This window comes from Castor canadensis, chromosome 9 (assembly GCF_047511655.1).
Source record: "Castor canadensis chromosome 9, mCasCan1.hap1v2, whole genome shotgun sequence".
Lineage (NCBI taxonomy): Eukaryota > Metazoa > Chordata > Mammalia > Rodentia > Castoridae > Castor > Castor canadensis.
In genome coordinates, this window is record NC_133394.1 from 135,850,105 (window position 1) to 135,869,015 (window position 18,911).

Genomic DNA, 18,911 nt, shown 5'->3' on the forward strand with positions numbered 1-18,911 from the left:
GGCCTGTCAACCTGTGAAGAGCACAGGCTTTGACACTTTGTGTTCTCTGTGACATGCTGGGAGGTCCTACGCCTCTGAGGCCTGAGCGCAGAGCAAGTACAACCTTGCAAGTGACAAGGTCAAGGCTCATGCACTTACTGTGCATTCAGGGACAGAGCTGGGATCTGTTACTGTGACACCCCACCTCCTCTCTGTCCCAGAGTGACATTGGTAGAAAGGAATAGCACCTTCTCTGATCTGCTCTTGTGGCATACTGAAGCTGGTGACATCCCCAACTCACTCACTCCTTCCTTCCTTCCTTCCTCCCTTCCTCTCTCCCTCCCTTTCTTCTTTCTTTCTCAACATGTCTCAGGCATTCACCCTGAGCCAGGCACCTTCTAGGTGCTAGAAACATAGCCACAAACAAGCCAAGTCCAAACCTCTGTCCCTTGAGTTTCCATTACATTGGGAGACTAGGGAGAGGGAGAATGAGACTAATAATTTTAATGTATAAAATCTGTATCAGACAGCAACGTGCTAAGGTGAGAGAAAGCAGCTAAGGAAAGAACACTATGTGGGAGGGCTGAAGTTTTAGGGAGAGCATCCTTTAGGGAGCAGAGATCTCATTAAGAAGGTGCTGGTTGGATAAGATCTGGTTGGTCTTGGTGGAAAGTTGGAGGAGGTGCATTCAGCAGAGGAATGGCAAGTGCAAAGGCCCAGAGGCAGAGCACATCTTTCCAGTCTGAGGGGCATCCGGGGGCTGGTTTGCACGAGCACAGTGAACCGGGGGGACAGGTGCAGTTGACTAGTAGAGAAGTCTGATGGGCTGGTCACAGGAGGGCTCTGGTACTGGGAAGGATCTGGGCTTTTAGCATAGGTGCTCTGCAAGGCCTGGTATAACTTCCTGGGAAGATGCCGGGGCTGGGTTGGTCCAGCTGCCAGGTTGAGCCTTTGCAGGGCGTGGGGGCAGAGCTCAAAGGTGACCCCAGAACAAGTAATTAAGAATCCAGACCCTAGGAATGCAGTGACCACCTGGACCTGGTGGAGGCTTCAGGGGCGACGGGTGCTGAGTGGTCAGCACCCTTGGAGCGGGTGTGACCAAGGTCTGAGCCCGGACTGGACCCACTGTTCTCCAGAGACTCCGTAGCCCTTTCCCACCAAGGCTGGATCTTCTGAGAGCTGGGAGACTCAACGTGAAGCCTGCTTGGGTTCTCTTTCCACAGCCAAGCCAGAGAAACGGGGTATAGCAGTATGGTCGTTAGAAGTTTGAGCACCACAGCAGGCTGGCTTTTGATCATCCTGACTCCACCTCTTCCTGGCTAAGGACTTTGACCAAGTTATTTAATTCCCATGGGTCCCTTTCATCTGGAAATGGGAATTTTATGACTTTCCATGGTATCTGTAAAGAGGGAATAGCACAGGGCTGGGCTTGGGGATCTCGTGGGATGTAGAGGGCGAGGTGTTAAAGGCACAGTGCCTACAACAAGCTCTAGCATTCATCATCCACCAGGGTAGGAGAGGGCCAGTTCTCCTTCCCCGCACACCCGGGCCTTCTGACTTCAGTTAAGACCTCCAGGACTTGCCCCTTGCCTTGGACAAGAGTGAGGTGGCACGGCACACGTGCTGCTCCCCTCCCTGGGCCGAGCAGTGCTCCTTGTCTTGTTGGCCAACTCTGACCCCAGAGTTGGCAAGGGCTGAGCAGGACTTTCCAACTTGTACCTGCAAGGTGGGAGCTCTAAGGAATCAGAGGCACCTACTTCCCTTTTCTGGCCCTGGTGACCACCATGCATGATGCTCCGTGTCCATGGGCAGAGAGAACCCTGGGGTAGGTTCACACCAATGCTTGCTCCTTTCTCTCCTTAGCATCTTCTAGTCACTTCTCACCTCTCCTGCTTTGAGTTTATTTGGTTTGCTGTGTGATTTCTGCACGCTAAGAGTGTTCTAATCTGTAATTCATCTTCCTCCATTAAAACACACACACAGACACACACACAGAGTCACACACAGACACACCACACAGACATACAGACACACACACACGGACATACATACACAGACACACACAGATACGGAAACACAGACATGCACAGACATACAGAGACATGCACAGACACAGTTACACACAGAGACACTGACGTAGATACATATAGACACACTCACACAGACATACAAACACACAGATGCAGACAAACAGGTATACATGCACAGAGACACACACACAGACACATTCAGACACACCCAAAGACACAGTCAGACACAGACACAGACACACTCATACACACACACAGACGCAGATACACACAGTCACACAGAGGCAGATACACAGATATGTGCAGAGACACAGAGGGACACAGATACAGATACACACAAACACCCAGGCTACATAGAGACACACACAGATACAGATCTTTGCTGTTTCTGTGGGCTAAAAGTGGTTACTTGGGCAGAGGTGTTGGTGGCATCTCCAAGAAAGGAATCCTTTTTGTCTCACGTGGCCCTTTGGCAGAGACAGACAAACCTCCAGGGCCGTTTGGGAGAAGAAGGCTTGCACTCTGAACTGCGTCAGCTGGCTGGAAACCCAGGCAGCTTGTGAAGGGCAGTTTAGCAGTTTCAGCCCAAAGCCATAGAAGTAGGCACATCTGCCCCAGCAATTAAGAAACGCTGCCAGACGACTTTGAACGTGGTCTTTAACAATGTGCTAAAGGAAGCACAGCATTTAGCAATAATGAAAATCTAGAAATAACTGCTGTGTCCAGCAGTAGGGATTAGTTAAATAAAATGTGAATTCATACCATGGAGTACTTACTATGTAGTACTTTACAAAAAGCAAGTTGCAGAAAATTCAGGAACCTGGGAAAAATGTTTACAACACAGGAATCAAGGGAGAAAAAAGTAGGTCATAAAAAAGCATGTGTTTGATACAAGCCCCAATTTTTAAAAAGAAGCATATTTGACTTTATAGATTTATAGATTAAATATTCCATGGTATATATTTATAGATCACATCTATAAATACACTATAGATTTGTCTATAGCTATAATATATCTATATCTATGTATAGATTAAGTATAGCATGATATTAAGTTTTATTTAATACTTGCAATGCAAGTGGTTTTTATTTTCTTCCTTTGCTTTTTAGTACTTTGGTGGTAGGGTACAGACTAGAGCCATGCTAGCTCGATTTAAATCCCAAGTTCCACCATGTACTAGCTGTGTGACTTTGTATAAGTTGCTTAACCTCCCTGTGCCTCAGTTCCATCCTTTGGGATAATGATAAGAAGTGTGCCTGATGGTGGTTATGAGGTTAGATATATGGAAAAGTGCTTAGGATAGTGACTGGTTTTCTACCACTATTATAAGTTTTACCTGTTTCTGTTTTCAAACTTTTCATTGATGGACACTCTTTTATATCAAGAAAAAAATCAATGGTTTGTTTGAAACAAAGGCAAGGGTCCAGGTTCTTGAAAGGAGTCCAGAACAGTGGAAGAGAAACATAAGAACCATTCTGAAAGCCACTGTTGGCCCTGGAGTTAATCCCTCAGGACAGAAATGGGGTCGTTATCCTTGTCATTTACAGACCAAACTCACTTTGGTTCAAATTACTTACAAATAAGTGAAAGGAGAAATGGAACGAGGGTCAGTGGTCTTGAGACATGGGTTGTCCTCTCCTTGCTGGGAGGCCTTTTGGAATGAGGAAGGGGTCCTGTGTGGGGGCGGACGTGGGAGAAGCAATGGGTGTTTGCAGAGGCTGGGGAGAGGAGGGAGTTGGTGACCTAGAGGAGAGTCAACATGTCCCCTGACCCTGGGGAGTCCTGTGCTGTGCCCCCTGAGCAAGATGGCTCAGACAGGTGTGCAATTCTGTAAATGGTTCTGCAGTGCCTGCCCTGGGCAGCACGAGGGCCGTCCTTGGATTATCAAGAAGTCGCTTAAGTTATCCCATAATGACTGGTCTCTCCCATGTGTACTGAGAACACTTACCATGAAATACCTTGCTTTCTCTGAGGGCAGCACAGTGGGAACTCCAGAGGCCCTGGCCACTTCAAATACCCATTTCCATGGAGGCATAGTTTTTAAAGAGTTAAAAATTTTAATTGTGGTAAAATAGTCATAGTATAAAAGTGACCATTTTTTTCTTTATTTATTTTGGTGGTACATGGGATTGAACTCGGGGCCTCCTACAGCAAGTGGTCTGCCCCTTGTGCCTCGTCCCCATTCCCATTGGGACAGCTTTGTAGTGCACTGTTCCATAGTGTTAAGGACACCGAGGTTCTCCATGCAATCTCCAGGCCTCTTTTCATTGTGTACCCACTTGATAGCAACTCCTCGTTCTCCCCTGCCTAGCCTTGGACTACCTTTCACAACCAACCTGTGGCCTCTGATGACCCCAAGGGCCTGTGTAAGTGGAATCTGACTGTGTTTGTCCTTTGGTGCTTGGCTTATTTCACTTAGCAGAATGTCCTCAGAGTCCATCTATGTTGTAGCATGTGTCAGATTTTCCTTCCTTTTCAAGGCCAAATAGTATTCCATCGAGCGTATGGCACACACTGGTTTATACTTTGTGTGAGAATGTCTTGTCCATTGTGGCACTGCCATAACAGACTACAACATACAGGGGACTCATAAGCAACAGAAATTGATTTCCTATAGTTTTGGAGTCTGGGAAGTTCAAAATCAAGACACCAACAGATTTGGTATCTGGCTTAAGGCCCACTTCATAGCAGGCAGTCTTTTTGCTGTGTCCTCAAAAGGTGGGAGGGCACAGGAAGCTCTTTGGGGCTCTTTTATAAGGGGACTAATCTCTTTCATGTTGACTTTGACCTCGTGGCCTCCCCAAGCCCCACGTCCTGGCACCATCATCTTGACCAGGTTCCAACATTTGAATTTCGGGGCTCATACAAACATTTGGCATGTAGCATTTGGGGCTCTGATATCTCCTTGAGTCCCTGCTGTCCCTTCTTTGGGGATGTATCAAGACACAGTGAAATTGTGGGTCATATGGCATTCTGTGTTTAACTTGTCAAGGAGCTGCTATACTGGTTTTTTTTTTTTTTGCAGTGCTCAGAGCCTACACCTTGAGCCACTCCACCAGCCCTATTTTTGTGAAAGGTTTTTTCGAGATAGGGTCTTTTAAACTATTTGCCCAGGCTGGCTTCGAACTCTGATCCTCCTGATCTCTGCCTCCTGAGTAGCTAGGATAACAGGCATGAGTCACTGGTGCCCAGCCACTGTTTTCTATAGCATTTTATACTTCCACCAGCTGACACTGTCACCGTGGGGTACATTTTACACTTCCACCAGCTGACACTGTCACCATGGGGTACATTTTTTGCTGCAGCCACACTAACCCCCCATTTTTCTTGGAGCGCAGGCCAGTCGATCGTGGGCTGTAAGGCCATCCTCATTGACGACCAGGTCTTCGTGGTGGTAGCCCAGCTCTTCGGCGGCTCCCACATTTACAAATATGATGAGAGCTGGACTAAGTTTGTCAAGTTCCAAGACATAGAAGTATCTCGAATCTCCAAGCCCAATGACATCGAGCTGTTTCAGATCGACGATGAGACATTCTTCATCATCGCCGACAGCTCTAAGGCCGGTCTGTCCACGGTTTACAAATGGAACAGCAAAGGCTTCTACTCCTACCAGTCTCTGCACGAGTGGTTCAGGGACACAGACGCCGAGTTCGTGGACATTGACGGGAAGTCACATCTCATCCTGTCCAGCCGCTCTCAGGTCCCCCTCATCCTCCAGTGGAATAAAAGCTCTAAGAAGTTTGTCCCCCATGGTGACATCCCCAACATGGAGGACGTGCTAGCTGTCAAGAGCTTCCGAATGCAAAACAACCTGTACCTGTCACTCACCCGCTTCATCGGGGACTCCCGGGTCATGCGGTGGAACGGTAAGCAGTTCTCGGAGGTCCAGGCGCTTCCGTCCCGGGGGGCCATGACCTTGCAGCCCTTCTCCTTTAAAGATAACCACTACCTGGCCCTGGGGAGCGACTACACGTTCTCACAGATATACCAGTGGGATAAAGACAAGCGGCAGTTCAAAAAGTTCAAGGAGATCTACGTGCAGGCACCTCGGTCCTTCACGGCCGTCTCCACTGACAGGAGAGATTTCTTTTTTGCATCCAGTTTCAAAGGGAAAACAAAGATTTTTGAACATATCATCGTTGACTTAAGTTTATGAAGGTATGGTTGGTGAATTGAAAAGACATGTAGCATTAGCTCTCACGAGAGATGACCCAAAAGAAAACAAATAAAATAATACAATAAAATAAGCCAGGCTCAGAGCTCTGAAATTAAAACAACTTAAATGCACTGGGGAAATAGTTAGAAGTTTTCAAAATTTTAGGACTCACATTTTAATCAGGGATTGCATTTATTGGCTAACTGCATGCCATCCTACCGTTTAAAAAGATGTCTGAGAGCCTGTAATTTCTGAGACAAGAGTACAGCATTTATTCTGACCATCCACAAAGTAATGTGCTTTTTCTTTCTTTTTAATAGGAAGGAGAAAGTTGGATGACTTATAGCAGTTCTTATAATGAAATTTAAAAAAACAAAAAAATAAAAAAACCCAAGCCACCCAACCTGTGGACCCTTCTCATTCCGTCTTAGCAGTCTTTCTGGTAAGAATGTGAAAGCCAAAGTCAGCTGAAAAGATTTGCTGATGATTAGTTTAAAATCTTTGAACACTCAGCAGTGCTATTTTGAGCCATCCTAGTTTCTTGAAAGCAATGCCCAGTCTTCCAGAATCTTCCTGCCAGCAGAACCATGGCTCTTTCACGGGCTCCCATGGCTGGGACTTGTCATTGGTTCGATAACAGCTTAATGTTCGACATTGCTTCCTTTGTCACAAAAAGAAGTATTCTGGCAACACGTGTCTATCCCAGCATGGGCTGTGGGCCCAGCAGTGAGACAGTTTTTCTTGTTTCTTGTGGTTCAAAGTGAACCTCGTGGTGGCCAGAGCAATAATGCTTGTGTGCTGTGTTCTGTGACTCACCTGCCTCTCTGAAATCATCCTTTGAGTTTGAGCCAGCAGACAGGCCAGAAACTGAATGGTGTTTTTATCTGTCCTTTGGAGGGCTGGAACAGATGTTTCCATCTGATGCACGTGGGATAGGATTTTTGAAGTGAGATTTCCCAGAGTCAGAGGGGACTTTACTTAGATCTCAACATGCTTTGAAACCCAGAGGGGGCTCTTTGATTGATGCGTGTCTTTGCCCTCTGGACAACTTACTATTTCAAGTCATTGAATAGCAACCTGCCGACCTGCCCTGCCCACCTGCCTCCCTCCCTCCTCCTAGAGCAGTCCTGCCTTGTTGAGTTGATGGTGTTACCACGGCTAGCACTGCCCCACTGAAGGTGCCATGCACACAGAATTACAGCCTGGGATGCTCATGACGGGGACATACCTTCTCCTCCCAGTACTTTTGCAAAGGATCCCCAGGCTCACATACTCACACAGGGCCAGGGGTTGGTGGTGGGGCATCCAGGACAGATGGGGCTCTCAGGTTTGTTAGCAGAGACCAGCTAAAGCCAGGCGAGCTTCATTCTGTAGACTAGGTCTATGCTTGGGGCCAGGTGGCCTATTTCAGAATGGGCCTTTGGTGCGGATGACAGAATGCTCATGGGACCTGGTTTGTGGCTGGTTCTTTAGTGGCTGTTCTGCTTGGGCAGTGGGTTCTTTTTGGAGAATAAAGAGACTGCTTTAGAAGTGGATTTTCAGAGTAATGCACCAAATTTCTACCACAGAAGCACAATCCCATTGTGCTGCAGTGTTGGGTTTCACGGTTATTAGCCACGTCACAAGTAGGTATCATGACACAAATGTGAACGCACTTGTCTCCTGGCTCCAAGCAATGCAGACTGAGTGACCAACAGCACCTAGAGCAACATACTGACATTCCATCAGCTCTGTTACACACATTCTGGACCCGCAGGCTGAGGTGCCAGCCTTGGGACCAGGACCTCTCATGAATTCACTCACCCACACCCGGTTCTGTGGTTGTTTGGGACTTTTCTATCGAATACCAAGCAGACAGAGAAAGTGGTTTGTCTTTATTTATGAAGCACAAATCATTCTTTGCATTCTTTTCCTGTGTTGATTTATTCGAATTGACCATGGATACACAGAGAGTCCCAGGTTGCAGGCTGAAAGTGAGACACTCTGCTATTCCTGCAGCTGTCCAGCACAGCAAGTCACACTTCCTGGTGCCCAGAACCCCTCAGACAGCTCCTGAGTGGAGAACGTGCACTGGGCAAACAGGACAGGGGACAGTGAGACAGTACCAGCACTGTATCAGATTGAAATCACTTCCCCGTCCCTGCTGCTTGTAGAAGAGGGAACAGGGGCGTCAGCCATGCATCAGCATCTCTGTGGTAACTTACAAGGTGATGTCAGGCACTGACCACCTGCACTCGCCATGGTGGGGGCCATTGTTTAGAATCTGGAGAACCAGAAATTTCTGGGGGCTTGAGATGGGGGGGTCTGTCGCATCTAAATGGGGCACTGGGGGTACACAAATGATCTCAGGTAGGCATGGGTGCTGCGATGTGAGAGGGCGGATAATCCACTCAGCTGTAACCAAGTGTCCCTTTCTGTTACTTTTTACAAAAGTTTACACAAGTAGCCTACAGGGCTCAGTGCTATGGGAGGAGATATTTGTTCTGGCCAACTTACCAGAGGAGCGGAGATGGTTTTGGCACGGGGCAGCGGGAGCTCTGCTCCATTAATCTTACTGCCTCATCCCAAGATCTCGGAAATTTTAAGCAGTTGCTGCAGGAAGCTTTCTTCCAATAGTATTATGAAACAAAAAAAATGACCAAGCAGCAATGACAGAAGCCCCGAGCTGAGAATCCCACGGGATTGTCCCCAGTGGAGACCTGCTGGGGATGCAGCATGGCTGCCCTTGCCTCTTCCTTCTTTGCCATCACCCATGGGTGGTCATCTGCTTAGCTCGTCTGTGGGGAGGCTCTGGACTGATCACTCCACATGGTCATGCAGTTTTAAGGCCTCTGTCATCAAGTGAGGTCTTGTCCCAGACCCCAAAGGGTGGGGAGGAGGTCTTTATGAAGACTGAAGATAACAGTTTAAAGATGCAGAGCGCTGTTGGTTGGTAGATACAGTCACCTTGCAGTTCTACAAGGCTTTATGTTGCTTTCACGTAGATCTGACTCCTGTCATTTGTCAGACTTAATGCTTCACCTTCCTGGAGGGCAGACATTGTTCTAATTTCAGAGAGAAGAAAGTAGATACAGGATTTAGGTGGATTGCCTACCTGTGTATCCAGTAGTGAGTGGTCAAGCTAGGACTTCACTTCTGAACGCGAAGCACGTGTTGTATTTTCTTTCTATAACATTCTGCTATGCCCTCCCAAAGAAGACTTTCATTGTCATCACAGCTGTGGGCATAACCACACCTCGAGATAAAATAAAAAATGCAGCAGAGTGTGCGTGATGGAAAGTCATGCCAAACAGATACCATTCAAGCAGCCGGTCCATTTAACAATTAACAAACATGGTGGGCCTTCTGATGCCTCAGAAGTCTCCCAGGAATTTCCAATAGTTTTTCTTATTCTAAAGAGGATTTCTAGCTGGCACGGTTGTCTCCCCTCCCACATAGCTCTGGAAGGGATGCTGAGCTTCAGACACCTCTGGTTCTTGTCACCATGCTCACCAGATCAACAATATGAGTTCTGTGAGAGACAAATGAAAAACCCAAAAGCATGGGTGATAATAAATTGCTCCTGGCCTGTAGGAAGCACACTGAAAATGACAGTGTGGCACAATTCTTCCCATCCAGTGAGAAGCTGGGTATTTTTAGGAGAGAGATCAGTGTGGGATACTAGAGCTTTGACTGTTGGGAGCACTCAGGATGAAAATCTCTCTGGCCTGGCTGGCTGGGATGTAAAAGAGAGATGAAAGTCTGCAGGTGGGGTGGGGGGATCTGTTTTGTATCTAAAGAAATCTCCAGCAGGCTTTATGACTTTACTTGTGAGCGATAGATTCTTTGTTCACAGCTGTGGAAGAAAACTCTTTGCTTAGACAGCAGCCAGCGATTCTGTTCGACAGTGCACGGGAGTGGAAGGCAGGTGCAATGAGAAAGGCGGTCCAGGGTTGGGACGCCATGGAAACACGGAGGAAACTGATTCATGGTGAGAAGCCAGTGTGATGCGCATTCCAGCAAGGATTGCATCCTAAGGCTACGTCCTGAGAGCAGAATGGAGGTGTTCTTATCCTTCCCGGGCCACTGCTGTCTCAGAATTCACCTTCTTCTAGTAGGAAATTATGCATTCCATGCCCATCTCTGTAACTATTAGGAATGTACCAGAACCGTGATGAAGCAGGCCAGTGTGCCATTTGGTCTGTTTTTATGTATTTCAAACGCATAACTTAGGGGAAGATAATAGTTTATATGTATATGAAAGTACTTGACAGTAAGCAGGCAATGATGGATGCATCTTAAAAGCTGTATGTAGTTTAGCTCTTTTTGGTAAAATAGAATTAACACACGATATGCCTCTTAATTCGATATGTTCTGTAAGCCTATGAATAAACAGTAGTTCGTGCCTAATATAGCCGATCGGTGGTCTGGTCCAATATGGATATGTCTTCTGAGTCCAGGCTGAAACACAGCCGTGACGGGCTGTGGGTGGGGGCGGGCAGAATATCTTTGTGGCTCCCTTGCTCCTTGAATGGGAGGTGGGCATGGCAGGAGCCTATTGCTTCTTCAACTGGAAACTAAAAGTTCATGTAAAAGTCACTTAAAACTCACTGCAGGACTTTACAGTACACTTCAGCTGTGCTGGGAACTCAGAATCCTGATGCATGGACCAAGAACTCTACAGGGTGACAGGAGGTGAGGTGACAGGATCTCTTTGGTGAGGCTGAACGCTGAACTCCTGGAGAGCAGGGCTTTGACACGTCCTCTGAAGATCTGGATCCTACCTGGCACACAGTAGGCACACTCTGAATGTTTGCAGCATGTATCTTAATCTAAGACCCTTTGGGTTAGTTGGATGAAGAAAGGATGAAAACCCTAGAGCACATATGGCTATGTACCTACTGTGTGCAAGATACTTTGATGTGCTGTGGGCTTTTTTTTTTTTTTAGATACAAGAACAGAGTCTGACTCTTATGAACTTATAATGCAATCCAGAGGGGCTAATTGCATGAATCTTTAGTCAGCAACACAAGTCTAGGTAAGCTTCTGTGTCCTAACGCAACGTGTGGCTAATTGAGCAATAAACGAATAGAAAATGCTGCCATATGGCACGACGCAGTACTAGTTTGCTATTGCCATGTAATAAAGTGTCACAAATGCAGTGACTTCAAACAGTGCCTGTTCACCAGGGCCCCGGTTCCCAACTTTGCTGGCTCTCCTGCTCCAGGGCTCACCAGGCTGCCATCAAGGCAGCAGACACGTGTGGAACCACAGGAGGAAGATCTGCTTCTCAGCTTATTCAGGTTGTTGGTTGAATTTATTTCCTTGTGACCATGGAACTACGGTCCCTGGTTTTTTTGCTGGCTATTGGCTTGGGACCTTTTTCAGCTCCTAGAGGCTGCCCCAAGGTCCCTGCTAGAAGATCTTTCCCATAGGTACTGAACCACTTAACTGTTGGCTTTTTTAGGCCATCACAGGCCCTAGAAGTGATATCCTAACACCTTTGTCCTATTATATTGGTTTGGAGCAGATTCTGCCATCACTGAAGGAGAAGGGACTACACAGGGACATGATTTGTGGGGGTTTGGAGGTCACCTTAAGATGTATCTTCCACTGGCACCAACCCAACAGATTGGATGCCCAGGGGATCAGAATAGGTCTTAAATCAACAATCATGGACCTGGGGGGAATAGGAGATGCAAATACAGACCATAATTTCCAAGAAGAAAAGGTCATGATGGGCCAGGGGAAGACCCCTACTGACCAGTAGAGAGAGAAGAAGAGCCTGGTCCCTTTCGTTCTTGTTTTACCATTAATTCATTGTTCAATGTGTGTAGAGAAGGGCAGAAAAGAACTAGAAATTTCTAAGGCTGCCAGTCAAACTCAGTAAGGCAGAGACCAGTGCTAACACCTCAGTGCACATCCTCTTGGACTTCAAGTGCTCCGCACAGGTCACCTGGCCTCATCTTGGCAAGGACATGTCCTTTCTCTGTTTCACAGAGAGCTAATTGAGGCCTAACTGTCTGAGAAGAATTGGAGGCACAAGTTATGTGGCACTTTTATTGATCACCCGTCCTTGCAATTGGCTTCTTACTTGCCTCCCAGATAGGACAGCCCTTTACTAACCAGGGTCTAATTGGCACAAATGACTTTTTCCAACAAATTAGTAGCAGGGGTAGTGCTAAAGGCCTAGGACAGACCGCACCTTCTGGCCTCTGCTCCAGGCAGCCTCTCGTTCCACCTGAACTTCTGTTCCTGCCTGCAGCCAGACAGCAGAGAGGCTGATGGGAGGAGGAGGTGCTACCCCAGGCGCCCTAGCAACGGCTGCCCCAAGAGCAACCCCACTCCCTCCCAGGTGTCTGCTCCAGGAAACTTCCAGAAGACAGGAGCGGAAGGACAGCTAAGTAGCCTTCATATTTCAAGACATGGTAGGTTGGGCAGGGAGAAATAAGTCTAGCTCCCGGTGCCCTGTCCCATGTCGTCCATTGTCATCCCCAAGTGACACAGCTCTGAGCTGCATCTCCAGCTCCAGGGTGAGTGGCAGTCCAGTCAGTCCTGCCAGCTCCCTGCTTGCTCTGAAGGACAGCGTAGGTCCAAAGACAAGGGAAAGTGGGAGAAGGGCTTTAGGCAAAGTGACACTCCTGATGCTTGCAGTGGCCCTGGCTCACCAGCCTGGGATTCATGCCAATCTCCAGTGTTTGTTTCTCTTCATCCAGCTAAGAATTCTGGACACATGGCAACTCCAAAATATTTTTAATTTCAAGTTTACACTCCTTTCCTGTCCCTTTGGATTACAAAATCTTGGCTTAGAAATCATGTGAATTTCAAATTAACTTTTTTTGTTTTGTTTTGAGATAAGGTCTTGTTATGTATCCCAGGCTGGCCTTGAACTCACAATCCTCCTGCCTCAGCTCCCTGAGTACTGGCATTACAGCCATGAACCAATCCAAGAGTGGCTTTGTGGCACAGGGTTTCTCAGGAGGTTACAGTCAAGACATGGGCTCTGCGGTCATCTGAAGGCTTGGGTGAGGATTGCCAGGACTACATCCAAGATGGCTCCCTTGCTCAAGATGGCTCCTTTGCATGGTGCTGGCTGTTGACCTGAGTTCCTTCCATGTGAGCCCCTCAGCAGATTGCTGGAGCATCTACACAACATGGCAGCTGGTCTCCCTCAGAGTGAGGGGGAAAAGAGAAAGAAAGAGAGAGAGAGAAGAGAGAGAGGAGAGAGGACACACAAATGCCTTTTAAGACCTGTTCCAGGAAGTCACACCAACACTCCACTCCTCAGAAGCAAGTTGCTGAGCACATGGAGGAAGGAACCTGGGGACAAGTTAGAACCCTCCCAGGCAACATGGTACCAATGATGCTGGCAAATCTTACAGGTGACTGAATTGACAATGACAGGAATGAAACAGATGCACCTTTGCCCATCTGGAGCTTCTTGTCAGGAAACTGATGTGGACACAGGGGAAGGGGCCAGGCAGGAATGGAGTGGCAATGTGTAAGAGTTTGGGGCAGAAGGGAGCATAAGACCTGAGAAGCAGCTGTGGGAGGTTGGGAACAGGCTGTCCTCTTTTTTTGGGGACATGGGAAAAGATCCGAATTACCCATTTTACTATCTGATCTTGGGGCTGTTTCATTAAGTGCTATACTTGGTACATTTGAATCCCACAGGCTATATTATTTACTTCAGTCACACTCACCTTCCCCGAGAGTCCTCACCACATGTAAAAATGGCAAGAAAATACATTTATTAAGCTCCTTACCTGCTTTTATATCTTTCTTTTTTTATATCTTTCACACACTCAGTACTCTCGTGGCACTGTTCACATCATGAGTGCTCAGGATTAGCTAAAAAGACTCAGGTGAAAAAGTTAATTTGAGCTGGGTGTGGTGGTTCATGGCTGTAATGCCAGCACTCAGGGAGCTGAGGCAGGAGGATTGTGAATTCAAGGCCAGCCTGGGATACATAACAAGACCCTATCTCCAAAGAATTTTAAAAGTTAATATGAAATTTCACATGATTTCTGAGCCAAGAAGCCGTCATCCAAAGGGACAGGAAAGGAGTGTAAACTTGAAATTAAAAATATTTTGGAGTTGCCATGTGTCCAGAATTCTTAGCTGGGTGAAGAGAAACAAACACTGGAGACTGGCATGAATCCCAGGCTGGTGAGCCAGGGCCACTGCTCCAGCAATCAGCTGAGGGGCTCACATGGAAGGACCTCAGGTCAACAGCCAGCACCATGCAAAGGAGCCATCTTGAGCAAGGGAGCCATCTTGGATGTGCACCTGGCAATCCTCACCCAAGCCTTCAGATGACCGCAGAGCCCATGTCTTGACTGTAACCATCTGAGAAACCCTGTGCCACAAAGCCACTCCTGGAGTCCCATGCTATACTAGATGTGTTTGTTGCTTTAAACTGCTGAGTTTACAATAGTGGACAATGAATGCACCTCCGTTTACCCTGGCTTATAGGATGAAGTTTCTGCCAGATGCATTAATTTGAGAAGGCTTAGGAAACACACACACGCACATGTGCCACACCTAGATGGGCCACACCACCACCACGCACGTGCCCTGCACACACATTTAAGGGGCAGATGCCACTTCCAGAGAGAATTTCAGCCCAGGTTGGCTTGTGCCTCTAAGTAAGCAGCTGTATTGGAAACAGAGGCGGAAGCGTTCAATTTAGCTAAAAAGTCAGGATGTATTTAAAAAGCATTTCCACAGTCTGGACTGGAAATGGACAAATTGGACACAGAAGAGGAATGGGATCCCTGCCAAGGTTTCTTAGGGACAGTAGGGTCTTCCGGTCTGTAGCTCTTCCTGAAGAAAATGTGGTGCTCTGAAGACATCTCTGTCAAAGCCAGGGTTGAAGTAACCCTGTCACAAGCCTCTGTTCTCTGAGTACTGTGCCCCTTGAGAAGTAGAGAAAATGCCAGAACAGTACTTTTATGACTGAGAAGGGTTACAGAGTGACTGTCCCAACATGTACCCCAACACAGGTCTGGCCAGGGGGTTGCAGAATGAGGAGCAGAGGAAAGGCTTGCTCCCTGCAGGGGACCAGAGGGTGGGGTGAGCCAGCTTCTTGGTCCTATCTCACCCATCGTAGCCGGACAGCTCCCTGGAGAGAGAGAGGCCCAGGTGACCACCCCCGCCATGGGACCACCTCCCAAAACATCAACTCCTTCAACGCCTCAGGACAGCATCCTTGAGTGGCTCTCGGAAGCCCAGGCTCCCTGTCTCCCAGGGACCAGGGGGATGTATTTTTAACCACTCAGAAGGCTCTTCTTGGTAGGAGTCAGGCCAGGAAAGGGAGACTGGACAGCAGCGAGAGAGCCTGTGTCCGCAGCGCAGGTGGCCTGGAGGGGCCGACACAGTTGGGTGAGCGCTGTGCTCCCACACGATCCCTGCCTGAGTTTTCCTTTGCTATTTTCTCCTTTTCACGTCACACATCCCAGAGGATAGTGCGATATAATGTTGTTCTGGAGTCCAGAGAGAAGAAGCAGGTCAACTTCACATTTCTTTCAATGACACAGAAAGTCAGGAGAATTTTCTGCTATTTCGTCTTTTCAGCCAAATGAAGTATCTGCTCCATTTACTAAAAATGACACTCCCCGGCCCCTCACCTGCATTTACATCCACACACACTGCTGAGGTGGCTCTTCCTCCCCCTGTTTACTGTCACGCCTTTGCATTTTCTGTCACAATAAATAACCCAGAAGCACTCTCCAGTGAGTAGGTTTTAGCCCTGGTCCTTTCTCAGCATGGAATCCCAACAGTGACTTATAGTCACTATGGCCCAGAGGAAGAAAAGTGGACAGTCAGAAAGGGAAAACAAATGACTTCAAACAAATGCTCACTGAGCCATGCAGAAATTAAAGACTTGAAAATAGTGTCCAATTTTCTATAATCATTCAAGTGGTGGGTGGGGCTGGAGGGCCGGGCAGGACGATTGTGTCCAGGCACTGTCTTCCCACACACCTGGCTCCATGGTGCTCTTCAATTCAGAGTCACTGGAGGATGCTGATCGAGGAAATGGTTGGCATTGGTTGAGTGCCAGGCTCCAGGCAGCGTGTGACACACCTTCACTCACTGTTCTCATGGCTCCTCTACAAAACGGAAGCTCTCACATGCCCATTTTACAGATGAGAAAATGGAGCCACAAAGATGTTGAGGACTTCCCTGGGTCACACAGCTCAAGAGTGACAAAGCTTGGAAAATGTGGCCCACAGTAGTTAGGTAACTTGCTCAAGATTGTAACTGATGCACAAACACAACTGGTTCACCCCCAGAAAGGATGTCCCAAATATTGCAATATTGCATGGGTCAGTCCAAGCCTACACCAAAAAGGGATGTTTTTCTGAAATCCAAATTTCATGCAGCATCTCTCTCTCTCTCTCTCTCTTTCTCTCTCTCTCTTTCCCTGGTCCACTCTTGCATCACTGTACTGCACAGTCATCAAGATGCTCAAAGGACAGCCAGAGAGAGCGATTCTGAACTCAGGTTACTTTTTACATTTGATTATAAAGTTTTGCATCTAACCCATGGGCAAGGCCAATATTATCAACTGTAAAGTTAGTTGAGACTCAAATAACTTACGTCACTTGTCCAAGGTGACACAGAAAATATTAATCATATCCAACCCTCTCGTGACCTTGGCCAGAGCTGGGTGCGATTGGTGCTGTCCCAAGGCCAGCCTTTCCTACCGTCCCTCATGCTCTCTTGTGTGCACTTATTCACCAGTACTCAATGTGGACCTTTCTCCAGTGCCACCCCCCAGCCACTCTCTTTGGTGCTAGGATACAGGGGACCAAGCTTGGTCCCCTCGTGGTTCAAGAGGACTTAAAATTCTTTGGTGCCCCTGGCTCCAACAGCTGGGTGTTCTACAGAGGAATCCCCTGGGTCTTGGCCAAGGCTTGTACACCTGGCACCTTCCTGCCTGTGCTGTCTACAGTAAGAAAGTGACACACATGACAATGGCTTGGAATTTGCAGCATTAACTATGTCAATTCTAAGTAATCAAGATGCAGAAACCTGTGACCTTGTCACTTATTGAATCACACCAGGAGACCTGGGAGTCCAAGCCTGCTCAAGCCTGAGTGGGACCACCTATGCTACTCCCCAACTCCCCCACCCTCGTCTCACCTGGTATGTTTATTCTCTACCTAGTAGAACTCAAAGCAAAATGTGTGTGTCTTAATGAAAGTGACACAAAGGTTTAATTTATGTCAGACTCCACAATGAACCTCCCTGCATTTTGGCATTTTGTTGAGGAAATTCCTTCCATCCTTCTGTCCCTCCCTCCCTTCCTCTTTCCTTCTGCAAATATTTGTTGAGGATCTGCTACGTGTTTAGAGCTGTGCTAAGCATGGACATTCGGTGTCTAACTGAAGACGTGGGTCCCTCTTCCTGTGGGGCTGTATATAAAAGGAGACTCAGGAATTAAATGGCTCCCAGAGGTTTTGATTATATCTTAAATCTTTTGGAAGATCAACTTTTTATAGGCTGAGTCTTCTCAGCAGAAAACAAGTGAATGAACAAATAAACAAATAAATACATAGATAAAAGCATTTAAAATATGCCCGGAATCTGACTACCTCCACCTGGCCCAGGTCACTATTGTCTCTTTTCTGAATTATTGCCTTGGCCACCTCCTGGGTCCCCAGCTGCCTCCTGCCTCCCCCAGTCTATTTTCCATTCTGTGGCTGGAGGGACCCCGTTACAGTAAAAGTCAGGTCAGGGGGTTCGGGGAGTAGTCCGGGCCCCCATCATTCACAGCAGCCTTGGTGCTCGCTCTCTCCGGGTCTTGGCTTCCCTGTTCCTCTGGTGCCCACAGTCACACGCACAGCCTCCCTGCCTCATCTCCCGCCTGCTTCCTTGCACACTCGGCTGCAGCCGCTCCAGCCTTGTCCTCGCTCTTGTTCACTCTAACTTAGCCTGGAAGGAGAGCAGGGAGCCAGCCTGGATCCCTGATGACCTGAGAAAGGAGAGCTGCCCCCAGCCTGGATAGCTCCTAGGCATGGTCCACAGGGGGAGAAAGACCCTCTGCCTTGGTGAAGGCGCTGTATTTTGGAGTCTCTTTGTAGACATGTGGTCTGGACCAAGCTTAATACAAGGTGCAGGCAAACTAAGGCTTTGGAGCCAAATCTGGCTGTCTGTTTTTGTAAATAAAGTTTTATTGGAATGCAGCCTCTCTCATGCATTTGTGGAGAGGTCACCACACAGGTTCTCTGACCTTTGAAGTCTTTGATATTTACTCCCTAGCCTGGATCCTACCATCCTGGATAGTGAGTAAAATATGCCTAGCTCAATCCAGGAGTCTCAGTCTAAGATCCTCAGGCCGTGTATGTCAACATAGCCTTTCAGATTTCTACCCCCTTCAGCCTCTCTTCTGGGAGAACTTCCGGGTCCTTGTGTCTGTGGGGGTGGGGTAGGGAAGGGTCTTCACAAGCTTACAGACCCTTCTGGATATGGCTGTCCTTTGCCCTGCCCTGATCTGATCTCTGACCCAGGACCACTGAGGTCAGATCGATCCTTTCTGACCTCCTAAGTGACCCAGGGTAGGTACTTCTACCTGCAAATGGGCACAATCCTACCCTACAAGCCTAATTCAGAGGTTATCGTGAGCTCATCAGTGGAAAGAGCTTGAAACAAGGCCTGGCGTTTGTGTCAAATGCCATTGCTGTTGCTGGGATGGAACCATCTCTGGATCTGGCCCAGGTGCCCTGGTCAGAGAAACTTCCCTCAGGGGCCTTGTCCCAGC

The 18,911-nt window shown here is 47.8% G+C and overlaps 1 protein-coding gene across 3 annotated transcripts in view; it reads left to right on the forward strand.

Annotated features, from left to right (window-relative positions):
• Positions 1 to 11,170, forward strand: part of Lgi2 (leucine rich repeat LGI family member 2) — a 31,810-nt gene extending 20,640 nt beyond the window's left edge. Inside the window, exons 8-9 of one of the 3 annotated variants that reach the window (XM_074042517.1) lie at positions 5,349 to 5,876; positions 6,487 to 11,170. In XM_074042517.1, coding sequence (XP_073898618.1) covers positions 5,349 to 5,876; positions 6,487 to 6,512 — 554 coding nt within the window. In that variant the 3' untranslated portion in view covers positions 6,513 to 11,170. Of the gene's footprint in view, positions 1 to 5,348 lie in introns of all 3 variants that reach the window. The other 2 variants (XM_074042516.1, XM_020185543.2) reach the window with 2 other exon arrangements.
• The last annotated feature ends 7,741 nt before the right edge of the window (positions 11,171 to 18,911 follow it).